General features: G+C 56.0%; 8 protein-coding genes across 8 annotated transcripts, besides 1 other annotated feature; all 8 read right to left on the bottom strand.

The window, feature by feature from the left end:
- Positions 1-617: 617 nt before the first annotated feature.
- LPMP_352560 (chromatin assembly factor 1 subunit b-like protein) lies at positions 618-2,588 on the bottom strand (the record flags this gene model as incomplete). Its single annotated transcript, XM_010704891.1, has 1 exon — positions 618-2,588. One exon carries the CDS (start codon positions 2,586-2,588, stop codon positions 618-620), a length of 1,971 nt encoding a protein of 656 aa, XP_010703193.1.
- Positions 2,589-3,736: 1,148 nt separating this feature from the next.
- Positions 3,737-5,215, bottom strand: LPMP_352550 (hypothetical protein; the record flags this gene model as incomplete). Its single annotated transcript, XM_010704890.1, has 1 exon — positions 3,737-5,215. The coding sequence occupies one exon, from the start codon at positions 5,213-5,215 to the stop codon at positions 3,737-3,739; it is 1,479 nt and encodes a 492-aa protein (XP_010703192.1).
- Positions 5,216-7,467: 2,252 nt separating this feature from the next.
- LPMP_352540 (hypothetical protein) lies at positions 7,468-8,292 on the bottom strand (the record flags this gene model as incomplete). The annotated part of the gene is made up of 1 exon (XM_010704889.1): positions 7,468-8,292. The coding sequence occupies one exon, from the start codon at positions 8,290-8,292 to the stop codon at positions 7,468-7,470; it is 825 nt and encodes a 274-aa protein (XP_010703191.1).
- Positions 8,293-10,491: 2,199 nt separating this feature from the next.
- On the bottom strand, positions 10,492-11,712 carry LPMP_352530 (acid phosphatase, putative; the record flags this gene model as incomplete). Its single annotated transcript, XM_010704888.1, has 1 exon — positions 10,492-11,712. The coding sequence occupies one exon, from the start codon at positions 11,710-11,712 to the stop codon at positions 10,492-10,494; it is 1,221 nt and encodes a 406-aa protein (XP_010703190.1).
- Positions 11,713-13,232: 1,520 nt separating this feature from the next.
- Positions 13,233-15,344, bottom strand: LPMP_352520 (hypothetical protein; the record flags this gene model as incomplete). Its single annotated transcript, XM_010704887.1, has 1 exon — positions 13,233-15,344. One exon carries the CDS (start codon positions 15,342-15,344, stop codon positions 13,233-13,235), a length of 2,112 nt encoding a protein of 703 aa, XP_010703189.1.
- A 1,184-nt stretch (positions 15,345-16,528) lies between these two features.
- Positions 16,529-16,904: a repeat region.
- Positions 16,905-17,086: 182 nt separating this feature from the next.
- LPMP_352510 (hypothetical protein) lies at positions 17,087-18,415 on the bottom strand (the record flags this gene model as incomplete). The annotated part of the gene is made up of 1 exon (XM_010704886.1): positions 17,087-18,415. The coding sequence occupies one exon, from the start codon at positions 18,413-18,415 to the stop codon at positions 17,087-17,089; it is 1,329 nt and encodes a 442-aa protein (XP_010703188.1).
- Positions 18,416-19,638: 1,223 nt separating this feature from the next.
- On the bottom strand, positions 19,639-20,340 carry LPMP_352500 (hypothetical protein; the record flags this gene model as incomplete). The annotated part of the gene is made up of 1 exon (XM_010704885.1): positions 19,639-20,340. The coding sequence occupies one exon, from the start codon at positions 20,338-20,340 to the stop codon at positions 19,639-19,641; it is 702 nt and encodes a 233-aa protein (XP_010703187.1).
- Positions 20,341-21,443: 1,103 nt separating this feature from the next.
- Positions 21,444-22,139, bottom strand: LPMP_352490 (caltractin, putative; the record flags this gene model as incomplete). The annotated part of the gene is made up of 1 exon (XM_010704884.1): positions 21,444-22,139. One exon carries the CDS (start codon positions 22,137-22,139, stop codon positions 21,444-21,446), a length of 696 nt encoding a protein of 231 aa, XP_010703186.1.
- Positions 22,140-23,386: the final 1,247 nt, after the last annotated feature.

Below are 23,386 nucleotides of genomic sequence, written 5' to 3'. Positions count from 1 at the left end.
AGCAACGGTAGAGGGCCAGCTTCATCCCCTGAGTGCAGTAGGGGTTTCACTGGTTACGAAAAACGCAAAAAATAAAGTGGAAAGGGTATGTCCTCCTTCCCTGACCACGAATCACGCTCACCCTCCACCACCGGGTGAGGGGGTGAGGGACAAGAAGACCTGGATGCGCATGAGGGATGGCAGCAAAAACTCTCCTCGCGCAAAACGTAGGGGCACCTTGCCAGCTCATCCCCAGATGCATTTTTTGCTGCCATACTCAAGGCAGGGTTCGACGAAGATAGTGCATTCGAGAAGGGACAACAAAAGCAACGACAAGAAGAAACGGTCAGAGGTCCGCTACATGCGCGTGGGCCGGTTTCAATGACAGTCAGCTCCAATCAACACCGCGCAGCCGAGAAGAGCAAGAAGAGCGAGTCGCGATGGCAGATCAGTGCTCAAGTACATTTCAGTCCAACGTAATTCCTCACCTTATAGACCTGTACTGACATGTAGCACATGCGTCTTGTAGAAGCGAGGCGTCTCTATGAGTGGCAGTGAAAGAGAGAGAGGGAGCGGGAGGGGAGGAGTGCAGACGGCGGGATTTGTGAACCCCGAACAGAAAGAAAGGATTTCCCCGCTTACACGTCCGAGATGAGGGCTTCCAGCTGCTGAATATCGACAGCCTTGAGCGCCACTGACGGTGCCACAGCATCACTACACGTCTTTTCCGTCTTCTTTTTCTTTCGCACTACAGCAACACTGGTCGTAGCCGCTTCTGCTGCTCCGGCGGAGGCGTCGCCTCTAGCCTTGGTACCTCTTCTCGCGGCTCCGACTGAGGATGTGCCGGTGCTGCGGCCGCCCTCAACGCTGACGCTGATTTGCTCAATGCGTTCCAAGAGTCCACAGAGCGAGCGCACCGCCGGCGATGTCGAGAAGGACGGTAATCGATGCGCCACCGTCAAGGAATCGCCAAACGCGATGACGCTGATGTACCCATCAAGGGAGGCGGTGTAGAGGTGAGACGCGTCGTGACTCCAAGCAACGTCGGTGATGCTGCGCATGTGCAAATCAGTGAAGTCGCTGTGGCGAGAGCTGCTGTCTGTGGTGTAGACTATAACAGCATCTGAGGTCCACACAGCAAGCGCCATGCGGTATTCGGCCGGACCCCAGGCACCGCGGCGCTGACGTGCCGCTTCAAGTGCCGCCAGCTGCGACGGCAGAGGCTCTGCTGTGGCTGGACCGGTGCTGCGCGGATGCTCGGACGACGCTATTGTCGTCGATTCAGCCGCTGCGCCGTCGGTTGCGGCGCTCGAAAGGTCCGTGCGTCGTTCTGGGCATCTGTCCAGCACCTCATCGGCGGGCAGCGGCTCAAGGAAGCACGGCGCCCATAGCACGCCACGCACCTCACTGAACCCGCGCACTCCAATTCGGCAGGCGACCTTATCCGGTGCCTCTCGAGTGTAGACATACACGCAGTGGTGCATGTCATCCAGCTCGTCATCGCCGTCCTCTCTGGTGACTTTGACAGGCGCGTCGTAGAGGTTTTTACTCCCACCAGCCACCGTCCTGTGCTTCGGTAGCGAAGCTTCCTGCGGATGGTCTTTCGCTCTCTGCAGCGCCGCTTCCGCCTTCTCCTTTGCCTCGATGGACGCCAACAGGTTCGCTGTGCTTGTTGCCTGCTGGTGACCAGCCTTCGTCACCTTGCCGTACGGCACAGCGAGCAGTAAGCCGTCTGGCGACCAACGCAAGCGGCGGTAGGACAGGGCACACGACTCGCCAATGTAGTTCCCTTGGCACTTGCGCTGGCCAGCGAGGTGCATGCGGCGATGGTGGCCTTCGTTCCTTGGCACGTGCGTGAAGCACAGCAGCGACGGCCCACAACCAAATGTGTGAAGAAACCGCGTCCACGGATCCCATGCGACACCGCGGCAAAATTTCGTGTGCAGATCGGTGAGCTGCAGCACCGGCATCGTAGAGCCTTCCAGATCGTGAATGACAATGCTGCCGTCACCACCACCGCTCAGCAGGTAGCGGGAGTCAGCGGAGAAGCAGATGTCGTATACATCGCTGATATGCCCTGTCAGGTGGCGGTACGCTTTCCACTCCTCTACATCGCCATCCGAGCTGTCTGGTGCCCCGTGTAGACCACTGCTACTGCTGTCCTTATCATTTGCTGCTGCTGATCCGCCGGCAGGGTCGCGCCACCACAGACACACCTTGCCGTCACAGTGCGCGCTTGCTATCATCTCTCCTTGTGGCGACCACCGCGCTGTGAGCGGCATCCAAGAGGTGCGCATACGACACAGGTGGCGGCAGCACGCCAGCATGTCGTTTGCGTTGTTCTCAAGCCAAGCGTCGACCGCGTTGGCGTGCACTTCCCACAGGCGTATGTTGCCATCGCCACCTGTGGTAACGAGACGATGGCAACGAGGGTTGTAGTCGATGCTTGTAATGCCTTCCGTCATGTTATTCTGCAAGCCTAGAAGCTCCGCTTCTTCGTCGCGTTCATTGAAGTGCCACAAAATCTCAATGGTGCGCACGCGCAGCGGCCGATGGGAATCACAGTACGCCTCTCCGTCAAGGCCGACTTCTCCTACATGGGCACTCATTCTGGTCCCCTTCCTTTTCTGTATTGTCGCCGTGGGTGGGTGGGTGAGGGGACCGGCGCCTACCCCTATGTGTGTTAGGTGCGACCTGTGTGGAGTGAAAAGTGTATGTAAGTGTGCGCGCGTAGTACAGAACTTCTCGTCTGTAAACCGAAATGAAGTAGACAGCACAACTGTCTCTCCTGCGTGGTGTCTTTGTATCCTTTTCTGAGTGTCGTGGTGGCCTCTCCTTCGCTCTTCGTGCGCGAGACGCTGATGTGGCAGACGTGTGTAAGGATCGATGCCTTTGTTCGCCAAGACACCGTCGCAAACTCGTCACTGGTGTATCCGCGCGTGTGTGCGTGTTCAGTGAGCTGCGCTTGTCTCACCTGGCGTGCTTGTAAGCTGCTGCTCGCCGATGAATGACGTTGAGGGGTAAGGGGGGAGGGGGGAGGATGAGGAGATGCATGAGCACACACACACGAAGAACGAGGGATGGGGGAGACCACATAGAGGAGGGAGGGGTGAGAGTGTCGGAAGTAAAGTGCAGTACAAGGCTGCCACCACTGCTTTCATTCGCACTCGAGTGGCAGGCACTTCAGCACGTTTCAACCCCTTCGCCTCCGTCCTGTCCTTACTAGATGCGCCGGCTGTGAGGATTGACCATGTCACAGGCAGCATTTCTCAAGGAACAAGAGGGAGAGCTGGCAGAACACACACTCACATGCAGATGGCCAACAGCAGAGGCACCACACGCGTAGACACACCTGCCGACGACTGCAAGCGTCATGTGTGTGATTTGCAAACAACCCAATCTGCAAATACAGGCAGAGGTCAGTTATGCTCCTACAGAGGGGGGGGGGGGGAGCAGGAGAGACAGCTCAGCGCTCACCGACACAACACCTACCGTCGTTTTTTCCCTTCGCACCAGTGCACCGAATCAGTTCATTGGGTGTGTGTCCCAGAGATGCAGGTATATGCACATCCATTCCCTATCCTTGCCCTCCCTCCATGGAACTGCATCCTCGGCACGTACCGCGGCCTTCGGCTCTGTTGGTGCTGTCAGAATGACGCTGTGGGAGCAAACGGGAAAAGGGACATTTCACACTAGTCTTGAGTCCGGCACCTGAATGCCACAGGCACCACGTACCCATTCCCCACCACTACCAGCACTAGCCGTGTGATCCCGTGGGGGCCCCCTGCGAGATGTTTGCCCCCACAGATCCAGTCATCGATCCAGTCAACGAGGACACCGGCTTGGGGCGGCTTACCACAAGAATGTCGTTCTCCGTAATCTGTGAGCCGGGGCTCTGACCCTCCCACAGCACCGGTGTCATCACTAGCCGAATCCCATTCTTGTGCTCGGTGAAGTGCTGAGAATCCTCGTTGGCCCACGGCTTCGTCACTGTTGCGACGGCCACCGTGAAGACAGGCCCGCGCTTCATTGTACCAAAGGCACTGCAGCAGAGGGAGAAGCAGCGGCGGTGAACAGAGAAGCGGCACGAGCCCTGCAGGACCTCCATCGATTCATTTTTATACGTGAGGAGCAGCTGCACGCGACCGATAGGGTGATTTGACTGCCCCAGCGAGGCGCTAGAGATGAGCAGCTGCAGCGAGGCGATGTTGAAGATGTCTTCCTCTAGGGAGTCCTCGTCTCGTGACGCGTGGTCGTGGCTCATGCCGACTGACCTTGACCTGCTCGTGGCGCCTACGCTTCCGCGGGTGTCCGACATGGTGTTTGTGGCCTGAAATGTGTAGTGTCCATGCAGGGCACGTGTGGTGATGATATCTTCGACAAAGAAGTTGTAGCAGCCTCTGTCCCGCTCGTATGCGGTGAGCAGAGGTGGCAGGTTCATGGACACAAGAAGAGGATACCACACGGCATCGCTCGTCGCTAACCGGTGCACCGCGCGGTTCACTCGCATCAGCTGCACGAGAGTAACAACGTTGCAGTAGGAGGAGATTAGGGTCATCAAGGAGGCGGCTGTCACTGCATCGCAGGCCGCGGAGGGAAAGAAGACATCTCTCAGTCTCGGAGGAAGTCGATCATCGGCCTCCACCGCCACCGTGTTCCTTAACGCCTCGACGTCGCCACTGCTGCCACTTGCGTTCAGCCTGATTGTGGAGTTCGGCTTGCGCGTTTCAATGCTGTCAATGAGATTGCCGAGTGCATCTACGTGGCTGGAAGAGGATGACACGACGTCAGAGGCACCATACGAGTGGTTGTGTTTGCCAGGCACTGATGGCCCTCTCTCCGGTGTCTTCTGCGGTGCCGCTTCCGGTGCAGCACCTCTTGCCGCAGCGACGCCACCAGCGGGCTCCTCCACGTGCCCATATGCGCTCGTCGCACCTTCCTTTGTGCGCCCTTCGCTGTCGTGCGTCGTACTCTCGGAAGTTGTTTCTGCTGCGGCCGTATCCGCCACCGGCGCCACTCTCAGGCCTGCCACGCTCACTGGCGGCGTCTCTGGTGTCTGCGGTGACCAATCAAGGAGATTTGCGCAATCGCCATTGGTTGCCTTCTCCCCCTTTTGTTCCTCGTGAGAGATCCAGTGAATCGATGGAGTGTGCGGAGACTTGCTGTCCTCCTTGAGTTTCTGCTGCTGCGACTCCTCACAGCCCGCGTCTTTTGTGAGCATGGTGACTACAGACATGCGGTGTCAGCGAGGTATGCGCTAAGGGCAAATGGGGTGGATGGTGAGGCAGGGTTGAAGGAGTACGATGATGAGGCGCACGCGTCACTCGATGAACAATGACTCAGCTAACGAGAAGAGACGGAAAGGAGATGAGCGATGCACTGTCAACCGGCCACTAAAGCGAACAACGAAAGGTGCAAAATACCTCAAGCACAAATGGCAGGTGCAGCGTTACTTCGATGAGCTCTACGATGAGCGCTCACCAAACGGTGTCGGATACACAAGCCTCCCCTTCCCTTTCCACAGGCACAAACACACACACACAGAGGTAAAAAAAGAAAGATGGTCAACGAGGCACACAAAGACGCAATCACACGCCCCCGTACCTGAAAAGAAAAGAAAACAAACAAAAAAATGCACACAGAGAAAGAGAAGGACGTCGCGTGAGGGAGCGATTTAAAAGGCTTCTTCACGTGAGTGTGGGGTGGGGGGAGGAGGGGAGGGAGGAAGAAGAGGCCAAAGTAAATACAAAAAAAAAACAGCGAAGGAAAAGGCGAGAGTAGGACACAAGTGCATACACACACGCACGCGGGCGCGTGGCGCACAAATAGGCGACGAAATGAAGGAGGGAAAGAGGCCGACAAGGTAAAGGTGATGCAAAACAGCTTCTTTCGTCTAACTTCTTTTAGTCTTTGAAAGCTCTCTGCAATGAGGACGAATTACAGGACGGAGAGGGAGGTGCCAGAAGCTCCGTCAGAGGTGGATGCACGACACACCGTCTCCCCCTTGTGCACCCAAACAGAACCACACACACACACACACACACACACACACGCACACACACCAAGAAAGCAAGAGACCGTTGTGAAGCGCAACGACTGCTAGAGAGGAGGGGGAAAAAGAGAGGACACGCTAGAGGGAGAGGACCACATATAAAGTGAGTGGAATATGTAAATTACAAGAGGGATTTATCCCACACAAGTACGCAGAGAGAAAACACGGAAGAATGTCGCTGACAGAGGTGCAGACGAACACACACAAACACACACACACACACACACGGGAATCGAAGGGGAGGGGGAGCGAAAAACGCCGCTACCTCTTTCCTTGTGACTGTTGCTGTGAAATGAGCTGGCTGGATCTGTGGTGTCTTCCTCTACTCAGTGTGTGCGCTCGCTTGAGTGCGTCTGTCTGTATGTGTGGGGTGCCTGCGTGAGTGTGGGCAGGTAGAGGTATAGTCACTGATCTGTGTATGTAGGTATATGAAGTCTACAGGGGTGGGGTGGGGGCTGAAGATACCATGCGACTGGAGTTCCGGCAATGGACCGTAGGACGTCGAGAAGAGAGCACGAAACAGGAAAGGAGTGAGCTAGTGCTCCTTGTCTCTCCCATGAGACACGCGCCACCCGTAAGCAAGCAACAAGGGACGAACAGAAAAGCGCAAAGGAGAGAAGGGGCAAAGAAAGGGGAGAAGAGGACACGTCTACGTGTTCGCTACTTTTGTTCTTGTGCGGACGACACTGCGCGCGCGCGCGGAGAAAAGCAAAGCCAGCGATAAAGGACAACCCCTCCAGCACAGTTTTCTCCTCGGTGAAGCAATGACTTGGAAGCGACACGAGTAATACGAAAGATTGAGAACGTTAAGGCACTCTTTTCAACCCTTGAGGATGATACCGTCCATGAGCGAGTAGGGCAGTGGGGAGAGAGGCAATCGACGTTGCGCCGTATTGGCGGGAGCTGATTACCGTGAGGGAGGAATGAGGGAGGAAGACGAGGGGGAGGTGGAGGGCGAAACCGATGTGAGGCTACGTGATGATGATACTACCTTGCACGGTGACGTAAGAGGGAGGGGCAGGAGAGAGCGAGGGGACCCAACACGGAGAGAAACACGGGCGGCACACACACCGCCACGTTGGCCTCGTTGGCCCCCAAAGTGCCACATCCTCTCGCGAAACAAAGGGGATTGTGAGAACAAAAAGTGATTCGATTAGCTACACGCGCGTGTGCTGACAGGTGCATCATGCCTACCAAAATTGACAGCAGGGGCCAAAGGATTTGTCATTATGGGTCGATTGTGTGGATGAGCGCACGCTCATTACTCGAAGTTAGGAATACACTCACCTCTGCACACGCACGAGAAATGCCCATACTCCCACATACTCAGGTACAACCAAAAAAAGAGAAAACAGACGCGACGCACTTGTGTCACGTCAAGGTGAACAGCGAGTCCACACACGCCAACAGATGCACACATCGACCTTAAGCATGCCTCACTGCTTCAGCTTCTCCTTCAGCGCAGCTAGCTTCGCCTGCAGGCCGCTCAGCTTGCGCTCCTCTTTCGTGGGCTCTGGCGGCGGCGGCGGTGCTGGTGCGGCAACAGGCGTTTTCGACCTGGAAGCTGCGGGCCGCGGTGCGCGCTTCCTTGCTGCCTTGACAGCACCACCGCCTGCGGTTGTTCGATGTGGTTCACCAGTCGCGGAAAACCCACCATCTGAGGTGGCCTGATCCTTGGAAGCAGCCTGTTGCGTGCTATTCGTTCTACAGTCTGCACCTGAGAAGGATGCCGGTGTGCGGGTGGCGCCGCGTGGGTGCTCGGCATAGACGACACCACCTCCCGCGGCGGCGTGCACATTGCGCGACATCTGAGCGATCTCTGCTGCAATACGTGCGTACTTGCGCTTTGACGCGTAGAAGTCTTTGGGGGCTTTGTTCTTCGGGAGCTCTCCCCCGTTGGTGCGATCCAGAAAGCGCTGCCTCGAGGCAGCCCAAAAAGCCTCTAGCTGTTCTTTCTCCTCCGCTTCCTCTCGCTCTCGCTTGCGACGAGCCTCAGCGTAGCGGAACGAGTAGTGCATCTTGGCGGGATGAGCATAGATGGTGGAGTTGCGCAGCGCTACTCCAGCATTCAACATATCCAGAACATGCTTCGCGCCTTCGCAGGAGAAATGGGCATAGCGCCGCGTTTGTCCGTCGGGGTCGAGGCCGAGGTCGATGCTGTGGACTGGTGTGCCTGTGCGATTGCGCACCAGTTCCGCGATTTCACGCTTGGTACACCCCTCCGGCAGGTTTTTCAGGCAGATGCGCTTCGATGGATCCATGACACTAAGCGGAGGAAAGCAAAAGGCTACAGTGAAAGCTACAGAGAAAAAAGAGGGAGAGGGATGTGTGAGCTGTGGCGTCTCACAGCCGCAAGCTACTCAGATATGTGGAGGAGTGCAGGATAGCCACAACTGTCCCACTTCCCACGGACACATACACCCACGAGTTCAACACGCGTGTCCTTCAGCCAATGTGCGCTACTTTTTGATCCCCACTGCAGCACAGCAAAACGACGTGAGAAGGGCTGGGGAGGGTCGAGGAGGGAGGAGGGGGTGCGGAAAAGGTGCGGACCAAAGGAGGAGGAATCTTTTTTCGGGGTTTTATTTTGCGTTGTGACGTACACGGCAACCCGCGTGACGCCGGTCACCGCAGTGCACGGTGCCGGGGTCCAAGTACGTACCCCCCACTCCTTGTGGGGAAGCCAGGCAGCCGGCCCCCGGGGTACGGCTGCAGACAGCGGCATTGTGGCGAGCTGAGCGACACCCAGTGCGGCTGGCTGGCCCTGTTTTGTGACGCCGTCGTGGCGCAGCCGGAGGCGCACATATATATGTAGGTGGGCCATAGTTGCATGCGTATACCTGTTGACTTGCCCGTGCTAGAATGGCACGTGGTACTTCACTAGTGGATGGTCAAAAAGGCGATAGAGAAATGTTGCCCCACCCCTGGGAGCCATATCCTAAGAGATGAGTTGAAAAGCGAACACATCTACATCGTCAGAATGTTTCGCTTAACTTCCGCTGTGGAGTTGGATGTGGTGGGAACAGAACGGGGGCTACCGTGAAGGTTTCGCTCTCTTTCACTCCTGTTTTTCCGATTACCATTGCCAAGAGATGACAAAAAGAAAAGTAGTGTGAGAGGCTGACCGATGCTCCACAATGTGCGTGCAGTCAAAGCGTAAAGGACACACCAACCCCTCTTTTTCATCGCTGTGCTTCTTTTCTGATTGCCTTGCCTTTTTTTTTTTCTCTTTCCTTTCGCCTTTTGGGTGACCGTCCACTTTCCCGCTCATTTTTCGCTTCTTCACACGCAATACGGGTGGGGTGGGGTGGGGGTTAGAAGTAGATAGCACGCGTAGGAGGAACGCCGCCTCACCACTTCATTCCCACGCGCAAATCAGCATACATCAACCCACCGGCATACACCCAAGCAGTCGCTCTGCACCATTATGAGGCGGGTCAGCGACACGAAGACCCAGGTACGAATCCCGTTGCCACCGACCACTGGGTGGGTGGAGAGGAGGGGGGAACCAAAAGCGCACGATTTGTGCTTGCCTTTATGCGCTTATGCTCAGTTCGAAGATGTTCCCAGATGAGACTCAGGCGTGGCATGACAACAAGACACAGAAAGACACCGACACGACTTGTGCCCTACTACCTTCTCCTTACCTTAATCTACGTTGATCTATATATTTATATATTTCTTGCCTGCAACGTAGGCAACACAATGTAAACGGTCCCGGAGAGGCGGATAGCAGAGCCAAACAAACCCCACACGCACGGCTGGAAAAGAAAAAAAGCTCATTCGTGCTTGACATTTTTGCTTGCTACGCTCCGTGCAAACTGAGCGGGCTGCATCGAAGGAGGAAAGGGGTAAGGAGATACACATGGTTGGCAGAGAGCTATCAAAGACAATGCGGAGAAGAGAGGGGAGTTACGGGAAAGGATAGTCAGCTAAGAAAGGGGTGGGGGGGGGCGTAGAAGAAAACACAGAGAGAGAGAATAGGGCAGCCCGGAGGGTACTGGCAATAAAAGGAGGATGAAGGAGGGGGCAAGAGGAGGGAGGAAAGTATCAAATACAAGAGGCGCGGGGGCGGGGGTACGTGTAGTGAGAGAAAAGAAAGGTCACAAAGTCCACAACTCTGCCGTGAGGTGCGATGGTGCGTGGACGTAGGGGATGGGGAGAGGAGGAGAGAGTGGGTGAGTGTTTGTGCGGGTAACACGCGTAAAAAACACGATCACACCCAGCACACAGACACGCACAGTATGCTGTCTGCCCTATTTCTCCTTTCCCCAGTTCGCTTCCCAGTCGTGCTGCTTCCGACACCACGTCTCTCTCTCTCCCTCCCTCCCTTTCCCTTCTTTAGTCGTCAACGAATGTCTGTCGTGTGGTCGATTTCCTGCGGTGTGTAGTGGCACAGCTGCTCCCATGTACCCGTGCGCTCCACACGGGTGTTGTAGATGTGCCGCAGTTCCTTCAGCTCACAGCTCAGGAATGCGACAGGTGGGGATAGGTATCGTGTAGATGCCGTTGTACGGCGTCCAGAGCGTCATGCGGACGTATGTGGAGGCGTTGTGAGAGTCCTGGTCGCGATGTAGCGCGAGTTTCTCCATGATGATGGAAGTCGCCACGGGCACCTCACCTGGCGGCAACCCAGGCACGCTGCACTGAAATCCAAAAAACTGCGCGAGGGGGTAGAGGGCTTCGCGGTGCATAAAGTAGAAGGTGGACTCCTGCCGTGTGTCAGTGAAGTCGTTCAGCTGCTCGGGGGTCTCTCCGAGGTGGGTATGGCTAAGTGTCTGCAGGATGCTGCGGGGGAGGTCAGCTGCCATGTACGTCTGTTGCTCGTCTGTGCCATACAGGCGCTGCATGAGGAGCTGCAGCGAGACGTTGCGAATGCTGAGCAGCATCTTTGGTGCCAGCTTGCCCTTCGCCACCTTCAGACCGAAGTCGCTGTTGAACGTGAGACCGTCTGCCACAGTCTTGATGTAGGCGTAGGCTCCCGCCTTGCCGGTGTACTCACCGCACACTTTCTTTATCATGCTCAGCACACGGCTCGTGCTAGGGTCATTGATGAAGTCCTTAAAGTGCTTGTCGACCCACTGATGCGAGTCGTTCTCAGCCCGCCGGAAACATGGCACGTTATCGAGTAGATACTCGTGTGTATCCATATCGGAGAAGATGGGCACAAACTGCGGCCGCGATGGCAAGTAGCCGCCTGGGCCGAATCCGTCTGGGAAGATCCCTTGGGCCACCGCCATCGCAGACTGCAAGATGCGCGGCTCGCCAACAGCACGGAGGTAGTGCAGCGTACGGTTGAACTTGTTGCCAATAAAGTCGCGGTAGGTGTCTCGCAGAAACTGGCCGAAGTTGTACTCTTCCTCCATGCCGAGCCCAGTCAAGTCCTCTGCACCGACGTCGTAGCGCTTCTTGCTCTTTATGTCGTTGGGGCACATCTTCCAGAAGGGTGCGTTCGGTGCACGGTGACCGTGGCGATTGAGCACCACCAACTTCGTCAGCACCAGCTTGCTCTCGAGAATTTCATTGCGCTCCGCTTTAGTTTTATGTGAGTTCACGCTCTGCTCCGTCCAGTTGATGTCCAAGCGGGGATGCGCGGCGTCGATCGGGTCAGGCCCTGCTGAATGCTCATTGGGTCCCGCAGAACCGAGGCCAAAGACCGAGACAAGAGCCGTCACACACATCCATCCCAAAAGGACCGCAATAAGAGTGACGAACGCCGAGCGCCACGCGAGAGCGCCGGGTACGAGGAGTGCCATTGAGGCCATGATGGCCGGTTGTGTATGGATGACGCCTAGGACCTTGTTCTACCTTGGTATACGCCAACGTGTAGCCACAGAACATAGCAGGGTGCACTTTTTTCTGTAGACTTGCGAAATAACTTGTGCACAGTAGCAAAACCAAGCGCACCCAGACGCTGAGGCTGCAAGCCGTCGGACACAGGCGAGGAGGGTGAGACAGATGGCTCAGAGGCGCAACAGGGTCTTAGTCCTGGCTAGCAGTGCTTCGACTTTGAACTCCCAACTAACATCACAGACAACACACACGCCGCTGTAAAGATGGGCAATGCCGGCACAATAGAGAAGAGACTGGAGGTAGGAGGAAAAAGAGCTTTATGGCTGGGAAGGGAGGCCCCTTTCGGCTGCTGCAAGGAGAACTTGATGGTTTTCGTGGGACTTTCCTTTCGCACATTGGTGTTATGGCAGTGATACTGAGCTCTCTGCTTGAGGGGTTCGACGCTGTCGATAAATTTCGCCTCACTTTTCCAGCAGTGCGGTAAGGTGCACTGAACGATACCGTCAAAGGTTGTTCAGCACGTGACCACAGGGGCGCCTGCGCCTGATGCTGCGTGTGTCTGTGTGCGACGACCAAAATAGAATGGAGTTGCGAGAGTCTTCTGGAGAGTCGGGTCTATGCCCGCAATAGCAAAGGGGAGCTGCTGCTGTTGCTGCTGAAAGTACACTTACTGTTTCTCCCGGCAGTAAAAAAGGAACGAATGTACCACAGATTTCCAGGTGATACAGGCGCAGAAGATACGCATACACACAATGCTCGAGGTATGCTGTATGCGTGTCTTCTCTTTCTTTGGGCTTGGTCTGGGAAGGGGTGGCCGATACCTGGCAGTACTACTTCCGCCTCTCTGTTTGGCCTTTTTTTCTTCACCTCCGTCACTCTGATACCGCGCGGAGGCGTCCACCCCTTCGCCACCAGGGTGATGAGTGAGAGGAAGGGAAGCCCAAAGACAACAAAGGCAAAGGTAGCGCAAGGACACACTCACGCCCACGACAGCGAAGCGCGTGTTTGTGTGCTCATATACAGCCGCGCAGAGACAAGTCACGGCGCATTGACGCAAAGCGGGAAGTTCACCAAGGGTGAATGCAAAAGAAGCGCATGCTTTTGGCGCCCTCCTCCCCCGATGCTCACACGAATGCACTTCAGCGCAAGCCCACACACAAGGGCCACTAAGAGTGGAGAGAAAGAACGAAGAAGCGGAAGGGGGTAAAGAGAGACAAACAAATAAAAGCGCGCACCTCAACGCGCGCGGATGTGGTGTGTACCAGCGACTCAGCCAGTGCATTTGGAGAGGAAACAGGAAAGAAATGACTGATTGAGCGGCCACGACGAACAACACAAAGAAGAAGGATGGCACACAACTACCCTCGTTCCCTTGTCCTGATCCACAGCGTGCGTCCCCTTCACACCTCTAAACAAGCCCCGTGTCACGAATTTCTTCGGCGTCGGCATCCACGACCCTCTGGAGCTCCTGCAGCTGTGCCAGCATTGGGACAAGAGAGGTGTCAGGGCAGGCACCTGTGTATTGGTGGATTGGAAACTGCACAACGTGAGCACAGCGCTGCAGGCGAGCTGCCGAGGACGGCAACATCCACTTCACACTGGCAGTGGTCACAGAAAAGGATGCGGTGCCACTGTTCAGCTGCTTGACCACCTCTTCGACCGGGTAAAAAGTTACGTGTGCAATCGCGGTCGCATCAGCCGCGGGAGCGGCAGCGACGCAGATGTGGGAAGACGCAAGATCTCCCGTGGCGCACATGTTGACCAATAACTGCACAAGCGTGTATCTGTTTTCCATAGTGGCGGGATTCAGCGCCTTCTCTTCTTCTTCGCTTTCGTTAGCTGGAGTCGCGCCGTTGGCTTTCGCGGCTGCGCGTGTGAGTTGTATCCGGTCCAACAACATTTGCATCGGTACATGAGCGTACATGCGCGCCACATCCAGTAGAATGTGGCGCGGAAGCTGACACAGCACCGTTGCCCTGACCACATCCAAGGTGAGGTCTGCTGTGAACAATGCGACATTGGAGGCATTGCCAAGGCACCGTTGCGCATTTTCCGCATCTCGCCGAGCGATTGCCACAAGAAGGTCCGTGTAGACCCGCGCACTCGCCGCCCTGTTGGTCGTGGCGATGTGCACAAAGGATTGGAGCGACACGGGGGTTGTTTCCGTCAGGAGACCGAACAGCGGGTGCGGGAAGCACACGTGGCCAGCGATTGCCGATGCCATGCCAGTCCAGATGGACGGCGCCTCTTCGTCGTCCACAACCCGCCGCCTTACTGGCTCTGCGAGCGCCATCACGCCACGTGGACTTCCGCCGCCGAAGGCCGCGGCGAGTAGCACGATGCCCAAACGGTTTGCCCAAGCAGCGATGCGGCGGTCTATTTCTCGTTCGATAGCGGAAGGCGCCAAGATGCCTCGCCACCCAAAGGCACCTACCTCAGTGATACCATCTTTGGGCTCGATGGTGTACTTCCGCGTCGCCCCAATGCGCTCCGTGCGGTACCACGGATAGAGCAACAACAGCTGCTGAGCAGGGAGGGAGCTATAGGCACCACTGACGGAAGTCCGGCTAGAGTCGGCAGCATAGCTACCACTTTGGGGGGCGGGATCGTGCACATCCGCTTCCTCATCCTCGAGCTCGTCAAGCCAGGGTGGGACGTCTTCCTCACCGATCCCGTCACAACTTCCAATCTCGCCTTCCTCCGTTCCGCGCGATGGAGGAAGCCGGCTCACTGGCACAAGGGCGTACATGGCGCTCGCATACTGCTCGTGCGCAGCAAGCAGGAGCGCAGCCTCTGCGTAGTAGGCGATGTAGTCGGACAGGCCAATACCCGTCAGCATTGGGTTGACGGAGTAGATGGGACGGCACAAGAGTTGCATTGCATCTTGAGTGCAACCACTCACACGGGCGACGTGCAGAAGGATTGGATGGGCTATTGTGAGAGCATCGTCTGACGTGGAATCGCTAAATGTGTGTGTTGCTAGAGCGAGATGCTCAACGCAGCTCTGGAGGTCCTGTCGGTCCTCTGAGCGGGCTGACAGCACGTCCACCGCCGCCTCGCCGTACGCGCGAAGCACAAGCGCCAGAAGAGGTACCCCCATGGCTGTTTCACGCAGCAGCTTGCTGAAGTACATACTCGCTACCTTGGCGTTTGCGAGCAGAAGCTGCTCGCACACACTGGCGATGACTCGCGCGGCCTCGGTGCGTGACGGCAGCGCGTGCTCAACAGGCATCGATGGGCGGAAGGGGCTGTCGTGTGCTGTGATCCATCGGACTGGCGCGGCAAGGCCACAGTGGATGGCGTGCACTGCGGCCACATAGATGATGGTAAAGATGGTCAAGGTATCGATTGGCGCTGATCTCTTGGTGAGCTGCGTCTTAAGGAAGGACTCCGCATCGGCGCAGAACCTGGCTTGCGCTGAACCCTTAAGCTTGAGAAGTGATGGCCAACTCTGCCGAAGCACCTTCTCTGCCTCATCGATCCCGGTGTTCGGTATGGCCTCCAAAATACTCGGTAGCATGTCTCTACGCGTCGCGTGTTGGCCCTGTCTTCTCCCAGCGCGGTGCGGCCCTGTGTTGTGCTTCCGTGATTTTCTCCCCCCTCCCACCACCCCCCCTCTCACCCCTTCCAGTTTCAGTGAAGGGGTCGTTCCTGTTGTACCTTAAATGCGCGCGCACACACACGCATAGAGAAAACAACAGCGAAAAACTTTGTGGGACATGCACTCATGCGTCATAGGTGAGTAAAAATATAAAAAGCGTGCACTCGAGAGAGGAGTGTTGAGGACGGGCCAGGGAGTTTTAGAGTAGCATGCATAGACCTACGTAGCATACTCGAACAAGTCAGAGCGCTTCACTCAATCTTTTTCATCTTCTGCGTCTCGGATGCGGCACCGTGGACTAGCTCTTTTTCGATCTCTTCATCTTGTACAGGAACAAGCACGTTGCAAACTGCTGGGGTGCCTGAGCAGCAGTACCGCTCATATAGTCATTAGGGAAACGCGCATTGCCGGGCAGCATTGCAGGACGGCCTGCACCGCCAACGCAACCAGCGCGATGCGTAACGTCCCTTTTCTGTCTTGGTGCCGCACTGTATTGTGACGTGCACTTGTCACAGGAGGACAGCGACGACGACACTTAGGAGCGACGCGAGGAGCTGGGCTTCAGAGAGGGAAGAGGGACATGAGGGCAAAAAGAGAAGTGAGTGCACGCACGTCCCTCGCTTCCTTCCCAAAGAAGACAAAAAGAATACTGCGCATCCAGCGGAAAAAAGAAAGCAAACACACGAGGATCGACCCCCGCACCCACCCACCCACACACACACACCGATATATATACATATATATATATATATATATATATGAGTGTGGGGGTGGGTGGGTGGGTCTGTATATTTATATACAGAAGCAGCAGGCGTGTATACAATGAACCAGGACAGGCATACAGAGAGAGAGAGATTCACTCCCTGAAGCCTCGAATTCGAGCCTTCGAACCAAGGAAAAAGACCCCTAATCCAGCTAGAGAAGGTAACGTGGAAAGAAAGAGTGCCAGTGCGGCGACCTACTGAACACACAAGGCATCCACAACACCGTAGACATCGTAATGGCAGTAGTAATGCACTAGAGTGCTAGCCCCCTACCACCTTTTCAGTTCTTTTGCCTGGTGCATCCATTCTGCCATACATGATTTAATCCCCATTCTACCAGGCCTGCCACATGCCCATCGCGTAGTGTGCAGCAGCAGCAGATACGCGTCACGTCAGTGCGCCGGCTCAGGCAACGAAGCACGGCCTCTGCCCCAAGCTCTACTCACCCGCCTCGCAGGTCACCATCACGAGTCTGCGAGGGCTGAGATGCGCTCGAGTCTCGGTGACTCTTTGCCCATCGTATGAATGATACAAACATGTGCGCTGTCGCAGGTCGCTCCGACACCACGCCATCCAGGAACCAACGACCCACATCAATAGCTATGAATTGCTCTGACCTCTCTACATCGTTGGTAGGGGTAGGGGCTGCTTGGTTTCCCATAGAGTGGGTGCCAGACCCTGATACCACGATCTGAGATGTCCCACGCCATTAGAGCGACCTTGACAGTTTTTCGAAAAGAGAGAGGGCGGTGCGGCAGGCAACACACCCCACCCGCACACCACTGCGAAAGGTCGTTCATCAGTGTCCTGAGAGAAAAAAGGGACGCTGGAGAATCAGAGGACCGCGCTGGGATTCTGCCGCCTTCCCCTGTCATTCTTTTTCATTCCATGAACACGTCACAGTACCGTCACCGTGAAGACTTTCGCAATCGTTTTGCTGCTGTCGTCGCTGTACAGCATGGAGCGGGCCTGCACGCACCACCGCCCAGCCGGGAGGCAGAAAGGCTTGTCAAATGGCAGCCACTGCGTTGAGTTCACGCGCTCGACGGTGTAGTATAGGGCATCGGCGCGCTGACACACGACGGGATGAACGCCGTTGACCTGCGTGGCGAGCGCTGCAGGTGACCTGAAAAGCGCCACTGCCTCCGTAACGGGATCGATGACGCACTGGTGCCCCGCCAACACCCCCGACACAAGTGGCACTACAAGCCTCTGTCGTCGATCCCACCGGAGCCGCGCCTTTTCGATCAGCGCGGTGTTGGTCGCGTCGAGCTCCGTGCGAGTTCCGTTGGCATCTAGCACCGTGTATGAGGCCGCCGTGATCGAAACGAGGGTGCTGGCGGTGATGTGGTGAGTGTCACACGGGTGAATGACTGGAGCAGGGGCCATGCCGGAAGAATCGAACACATACGCAGACTTCAGGTTCGATAGTGAGGGCTGCGGGGGAGGGACGGGTGTGCTGGACATAGGGGCTGAAACGGCTGGACCCATGGACATGGGATTCGCACGAGATTCACTAATGTCTACTTCAATGCACTGCTGGTGCTGCTTCGGTGATGACGGCGCGACCAGTGCCGGGTACTGCATGCTTGACTGAGTGACAGGTACTACGGCAGCATCCCCAACAGTATAACCATAGCGACTCAGTGGCGTGAACACGGCCCCATTGGCGTCGTCTGCCACAAGGCGCGATAACAGCAGCGGGCGCTCTGCAGTATGCAGCATTCGTGCACCGAACGTGGCGTCGCGGGCGAGCAGACGGTTCAGGTCCATTACTACTACTCTCTGATGCTCGTTCACATACGACAGCGCTAACGTCTCAGGGGGTAAATACACCATTCTGTTGCTTTCTTCGACTGTCGGCTGAAAGGTTTCGAAGATATACTGCTGCATTGCTGACTCGGTGTCGATCTCTGATGCGGGTTTCTTCCTGAAGTCGATCCAATGCAGCTTCCCTTGAAAGTCCAAAAAGTAAAGCAGGTGAGTGCTGGGGTGAATGCGCGGGTCACCACGGTGCAGTCGGCTAAAGGCATCCCCGGCGTCAGAGATGTCGTCTTGGGTGCGAACGATGCTCTCTACGTAGCGTGAGGAGATCGTCTTCGTTCTGCCCGAGAGGCGGAGGCGTCGGCAGGTGCCAAGCCGGTAAATGAAAAGGACCAGTGGCACCGCCAGCGCCACGAAGGCGACGACGATGATGACGAGCGCGGCAATCTGCCAACCCTGCATTGTATTCAATACGAAGGCGCTTTTCTTGCTCGCTTAGCGTTGGGCACGCAGGCTCTTTCCCTGGATCCAACGAGATAAGGAGAGGTCCCCCCCAAAAAACCAGGCACGATGAGTGTGGGTATGGCCCTATCTGTTGGCAGGTATGCGCGCCTGTCCCTGCGCTGCTGCTGTGCAGCTCTTTATCGAAGTGCGCAGTGAGGACAGCCTCCACGCGTGGAGTGTGATGTAAGTGTATTTCCGCCCTCGGTGTTGGCAGTCTAGTCTAAGATGCTTAGAAGAGAGGGGGAAAGAAAAGGAAAGAGACGAATGGGTGGGATGGCCGTTGCAGTTGGCCTGCGTAGCGCACAACAGCGCAGAGGAGTAGATTCGGCCAGTTGGGGCAGATACTCAAGAAGCCTGCGTTCTTTGTCGAATTCGACGCGTCAGGTTATATATATATATGTATGTATGTATTGTGGGAGAGCGCCCAATGACCGAAGGGTTGAAAGAGAGGGCCGAACGAGGGACAAGGAGAAGACGCAGGCAAAGACCAGAAGAGTGAAAATGGGCACGCGGACACGAGAGAGAAAGGCGGAGATGACGTACGTGAACGCAATCTCCTGAACAATGGTGCTTCGATGTCTGTGCATTAGACTCTCAGAAGCTATCGTGTTCGCCACGCTGCATGTGTAATACCAGTAGGTCATAGGGCAAGAGAGGCTTGTTTCAGTACTCGACAGCAGATCATTAGTGAGCGGTGTCGCACGGCGGTAGGGGGGGGGGTGTCGCACATGCACAAGTACTTTGCACTGTCTTTCTTCCTTCAGCTCTCGGTTTTTCGTCTTATTCTTCCTCGGCCAGGGGGGGGAGAGGAGATTTCTCTCCTCCTCCACTCTCGAGAAGAGAGACAAAGAGAAGCGTAGGTGATGGCGTTCTTCTCGCAGCCAAAAGCACACGGAAAGAGAGAGAATAGTTGGTAAGGACATAAGGGCAGACCCAAACAGTGGTGAGGCACGACGGCAGACGGAAGGACAGGAAAGAAACAGAGAGCGACATCCCCCCGCTATACACTCATAACCACATGCATTTTATTCGCGAACACATTGAGCGACAAAATGACGAGAAGGACACCATCGCACTAACGTGCATACGCAGGATTCTACGCCACTGGACCAGCTCGCGGGGAGAGCAAGACGGCCCGGTCACCCGACTCCCCCCAAATTCTCAACTGCCCTCTCTGGCTACTAGTTCGAATGATACTTCGTCTTGAGGAACTGAAGGTATCCTCGCAGCTTCGTTTCATCCGACGCTCGCAAGCCAAACGGCGGATCCTCGCGATGCTTCTCTAGGAGCGTCTCAATCTCGAAAAGGAGCCGCTTCTTCTTTGGAGACATCTTGGCCGCCAGTGACGATGACGCAGCGCAACCACGCGCTTGTTGTTGCTGCAGCTGGCGTCTCATCGCCGCCTCTAGGGCAGGGCTGACCGGATGCTCTGGGTTTTCAGAGTTTTGGAGTGGTGATGGCAGAGCAGCCGGAGATGAGACTGACGTCCTTGACAGGGCTGGTGCAGGAGATGAGGGAGCCGGAGCGGGCGAAGCAGGTTTCTCACCAGCAACCGTGGCTCTGGAGCCGCTTGCGCTGCGCGCAAGTTGAGGGCATCCACGCCGTTGCTGTGCCTTGTTGCGCTCTTCGATGAGGCGCACACGAAGCTCTCGCTCAGTCTCACTATTCGGGTCGGGGCGAGCAGCGCCTGTGCCCTGCGTACCATCGGTAGCGGAGTTGTCATTAACCGCCTTGCCGAGGCGGTGGCCTGTGGTGCCACAGGTCTTGCACACCCGCAAATTTGTTATTTCGCCCTTGGCTCCAGCGCTCTTGGTGCTGCGAGGGGCGCAGTCGTCGCACACGCTACGGTGACATACATCGCATGTGTGCTTCCATAGCATCATGCCGAAGCCACGTTTACACTCAGTGCACTGCTGGCTCGGCGACGAGGTGCCCAAAGACTTCCCCATCTTCACAGATGCCGATCGGGATCGGATTCCCCCAATTAAGAGCAAAACACGCACGTCCGGTACTACAACTAAAAATGACGAAATCGAAACGTTGAGACAAGAGGAGCAAATACAATAGACGAAATAGCAAGTCCAAGCAGGAAGGGGCGGGTGCCCAAGCGATGTGCAGTGCACGGTAGCAACGGGAGGTACACTGATGCGGTCGTGGAGTTAGGTGCTGTATGGATGTCCGAACGGGTTGCCCAATAACACGGGAAGGGCAAGAATGATTATGCTTGTGTGGGTGTGTGCGCAGGCAAAGTGCACGCACAGCTAGTGAGGAGGAGGACTCTTTTCTCTTCCTCTCTCTCGTGGGCAGCATTGAAGAGAGGACCCAAGCGGAGGACATACAACCGAAAAGCAAAACATGACGAGAGAGAAGGCGAAAAGGGAGTACAATGGCCAAATGCAAGACTCTCGTTAATTGAGCAATGATGCACGTTAGCCACCACCATGCAAGACATTTCGCGGGGAGTGCGACACGACCACGAGCGGAGCACTACTACTGCATCCCCAACAGAATGGTTAATGCGAAGGTAACGAGCAAGACATGGTAATGCGCTTGCAAATGCGTGCATGGATGTTTACAGCCCGGTCTACGTAATGTTTGTTGCCGTTGATTTGCTGTACTTCTTCCGGGGAGGGGTTCTGCGCGTTTTGACACGGTGCTTTCGCCTAAAGTGTGCTGCGCCGCCCAGCAGAGACACTTGGAGAAGACGCTACCCCTTTATCAGCTTTCCTTTTTTTTTTTACTTTGTTCTGAAAAGGAAGCCACATTCAGCAAACAACAGACAATAAGGCAGACACTGCTGCAACGAGTTCAAATGGTGCCTCCTCATGCCCATGAGCGATATGGCACGCGCTTGCTTATTTCTGTGTTCGCAGGAGGCTGGTGTAGTGTACATGTGTGTGTGTGTGTTTGCGTGCGTGTGTGGACTCGCTTGTACCTTTTTCGTACACCCACACCACTCTTCGTTGAGTTTGAGTGTGCCTGTGCATCAGGAATCCTCTGCTTTGCGAGCTTTCAGCTGAAGGTCCGTGAACGTTGAGAGATCCACCGCAGCGGTCGACACCCCCGTCACGAGTGGGTCGAACATTTCCGCAATCTCGGCCTCCGTCAGTGCCTCGCCTGTCTCGGTGGCTGCACGGCGCACGCTCTCCTTTGTGATGAAGCCGAGATAAGACTTATCTTCGAGCAGCGCGAAGGTGTACGCTAGTTCCTCCTCATAGTTTCGGTGCTTAAGCTTACGCAGAACGATCTGCTCAAAGACATCGAGATCGATGCCCTCGCTGCTGTCCAGCAAATGAGAGCGGGGTGAAACAAAACAGATTTGGTTCCGAACAGTGGGTGCGGGGGTCGAGGCTTCTGTTGCAGCAGCGGCTTGCGGATTCATCGGGGACTCCGCTCGCACACTCAAGGTGCTAATGGATGCGCCTGCTTGACTAGGTGAACGGATGTTACCCGAGAAGCTCATCACCTCGCCATCTGTGATTGTCGTCACAGACGGCGAACCTTGTGCTTCGGGGCTCGCCATTTTAGGGCGGTGTAGACATGTTACCTGATCCTGTTGATGTTGCATTGCCTGCTGCTGCTTAGCCACCGCGTCCTGAGCGAAGGCGATTAGTTTAAGCAGCTCCGAGCGCGTCACACGCTGGCCGGTGATGGTGTAGAGGGCACGCCTCACATCCTGCATGCTGATTGCCCCTGAGCTGTCTTCGTCAAAGATGCTAAAGACTTCTTTAATGTCTTCGCGCAGAAATATGGAGGACGTCATGAATAACCTTTACCGGTGCCCCCGGGAGCGAGTGTGACTGCGTGGATGCCGTGGATGGTGAGAAGGTTTCCCCAGTGAATACACACGTAATGATAGAAGCCGCAGTGCTGTGCTGCAAAAAAAAAAAATAACAAAAATCAGCAGCAGCAGCCGCAAGCGGAGGTACGTGGGTGTGTGCTTGTGCGTGGCGCGTCTTCTCTTCACGCAGGGGGAGGGGGTGTGTGTCTTGGGTATGCGACGGAAGCCGTGAGCCTCGTAATCAACGCAGACGCATGTTATAGTGAACGATACCAAAGCGAAAGAAGGGAGGGACAACGTGGCAGGGATACATAGAGCTTCTTTCTGCAAGATGAACGCACGAGATGCTCACCCAAGAGAGAGAACACTTGAGAGAGCGGCACTATAGACAGAAAGAGCCATGCGTAAATAAAGGCCGGTTTCTGCGCCTATCCGAACGCAGCTGCTTGCGTCCCCAACTCGGGTGCATCTACACTGTGCGGCGTTGCTTCAAATCGGCGCACCCGAGGGAGGAAGGGGGGGGGGGGAAGCCAGCAGACTGCCACGGCGGTTTAGAGTAGTTACTCGTCAAAGTCGCATGCACAGGCACTAGCACCTCTTCCCATCTCCCGCCCCTGCTACTCTCCATGGAGCGTTGCCCAGGCCACACAGAAGTGTCGACTGCACATCCTACGCTGAGAGACGAGCTGCTCTAGCAGAATGTCGTCAGGCGAGGAGGGACATTAGAGTGTACCACAGCTTCAATATACCACTATGGGGATGTTCACCTACAAGACTGCAGTCGGGCACAGAAGCGCTCTACAATTTTTTTTCAAGTGAGAGATACTCAAGAATCAGCAGTGTGGGATAACTTCTAGCCATATAAACGAGAGATCAGCTGCGTTGGCACGCAGGTGTGGGGGTTGTCCAAGTTGCCTCGCGGTGCTTCGGGATCGGGAAAAGCGCCGCCACACAGGCATTGCTGCGGCCCACGCTGGCCTGCAGAGCAGGCGCGCGTGCGCAGCCACGGCGCCACGCACGAGAGTGGCAGACACCAGCACACTGCGAGCACACAGGAACGCAGGCACACATGCACACGATCACCACGCGAAGTACAGACGACCTACACATGACACGGCACGGCACACGCAGAGCACCACACGTGGCGG

The sequence above is a fragment of the Leishmania panamensis genome (assembly GCF_000755165.1).
Source record: "Leishmania panamensis strain MHOM/PA/94/PSC-1 chromosome 35 sequence".
NCBI lineage: Eukaryota > Euglenozoa > Kinetoplastea > Trypanosomatida > Trypanosomatidae > Leishmania > Leishmania panamensis.
The sequence above is the reverse complement of the archived record's forward strand: the minus strand, read 5'-3'. Positions and strand labels throughout refer to the sequence as shown.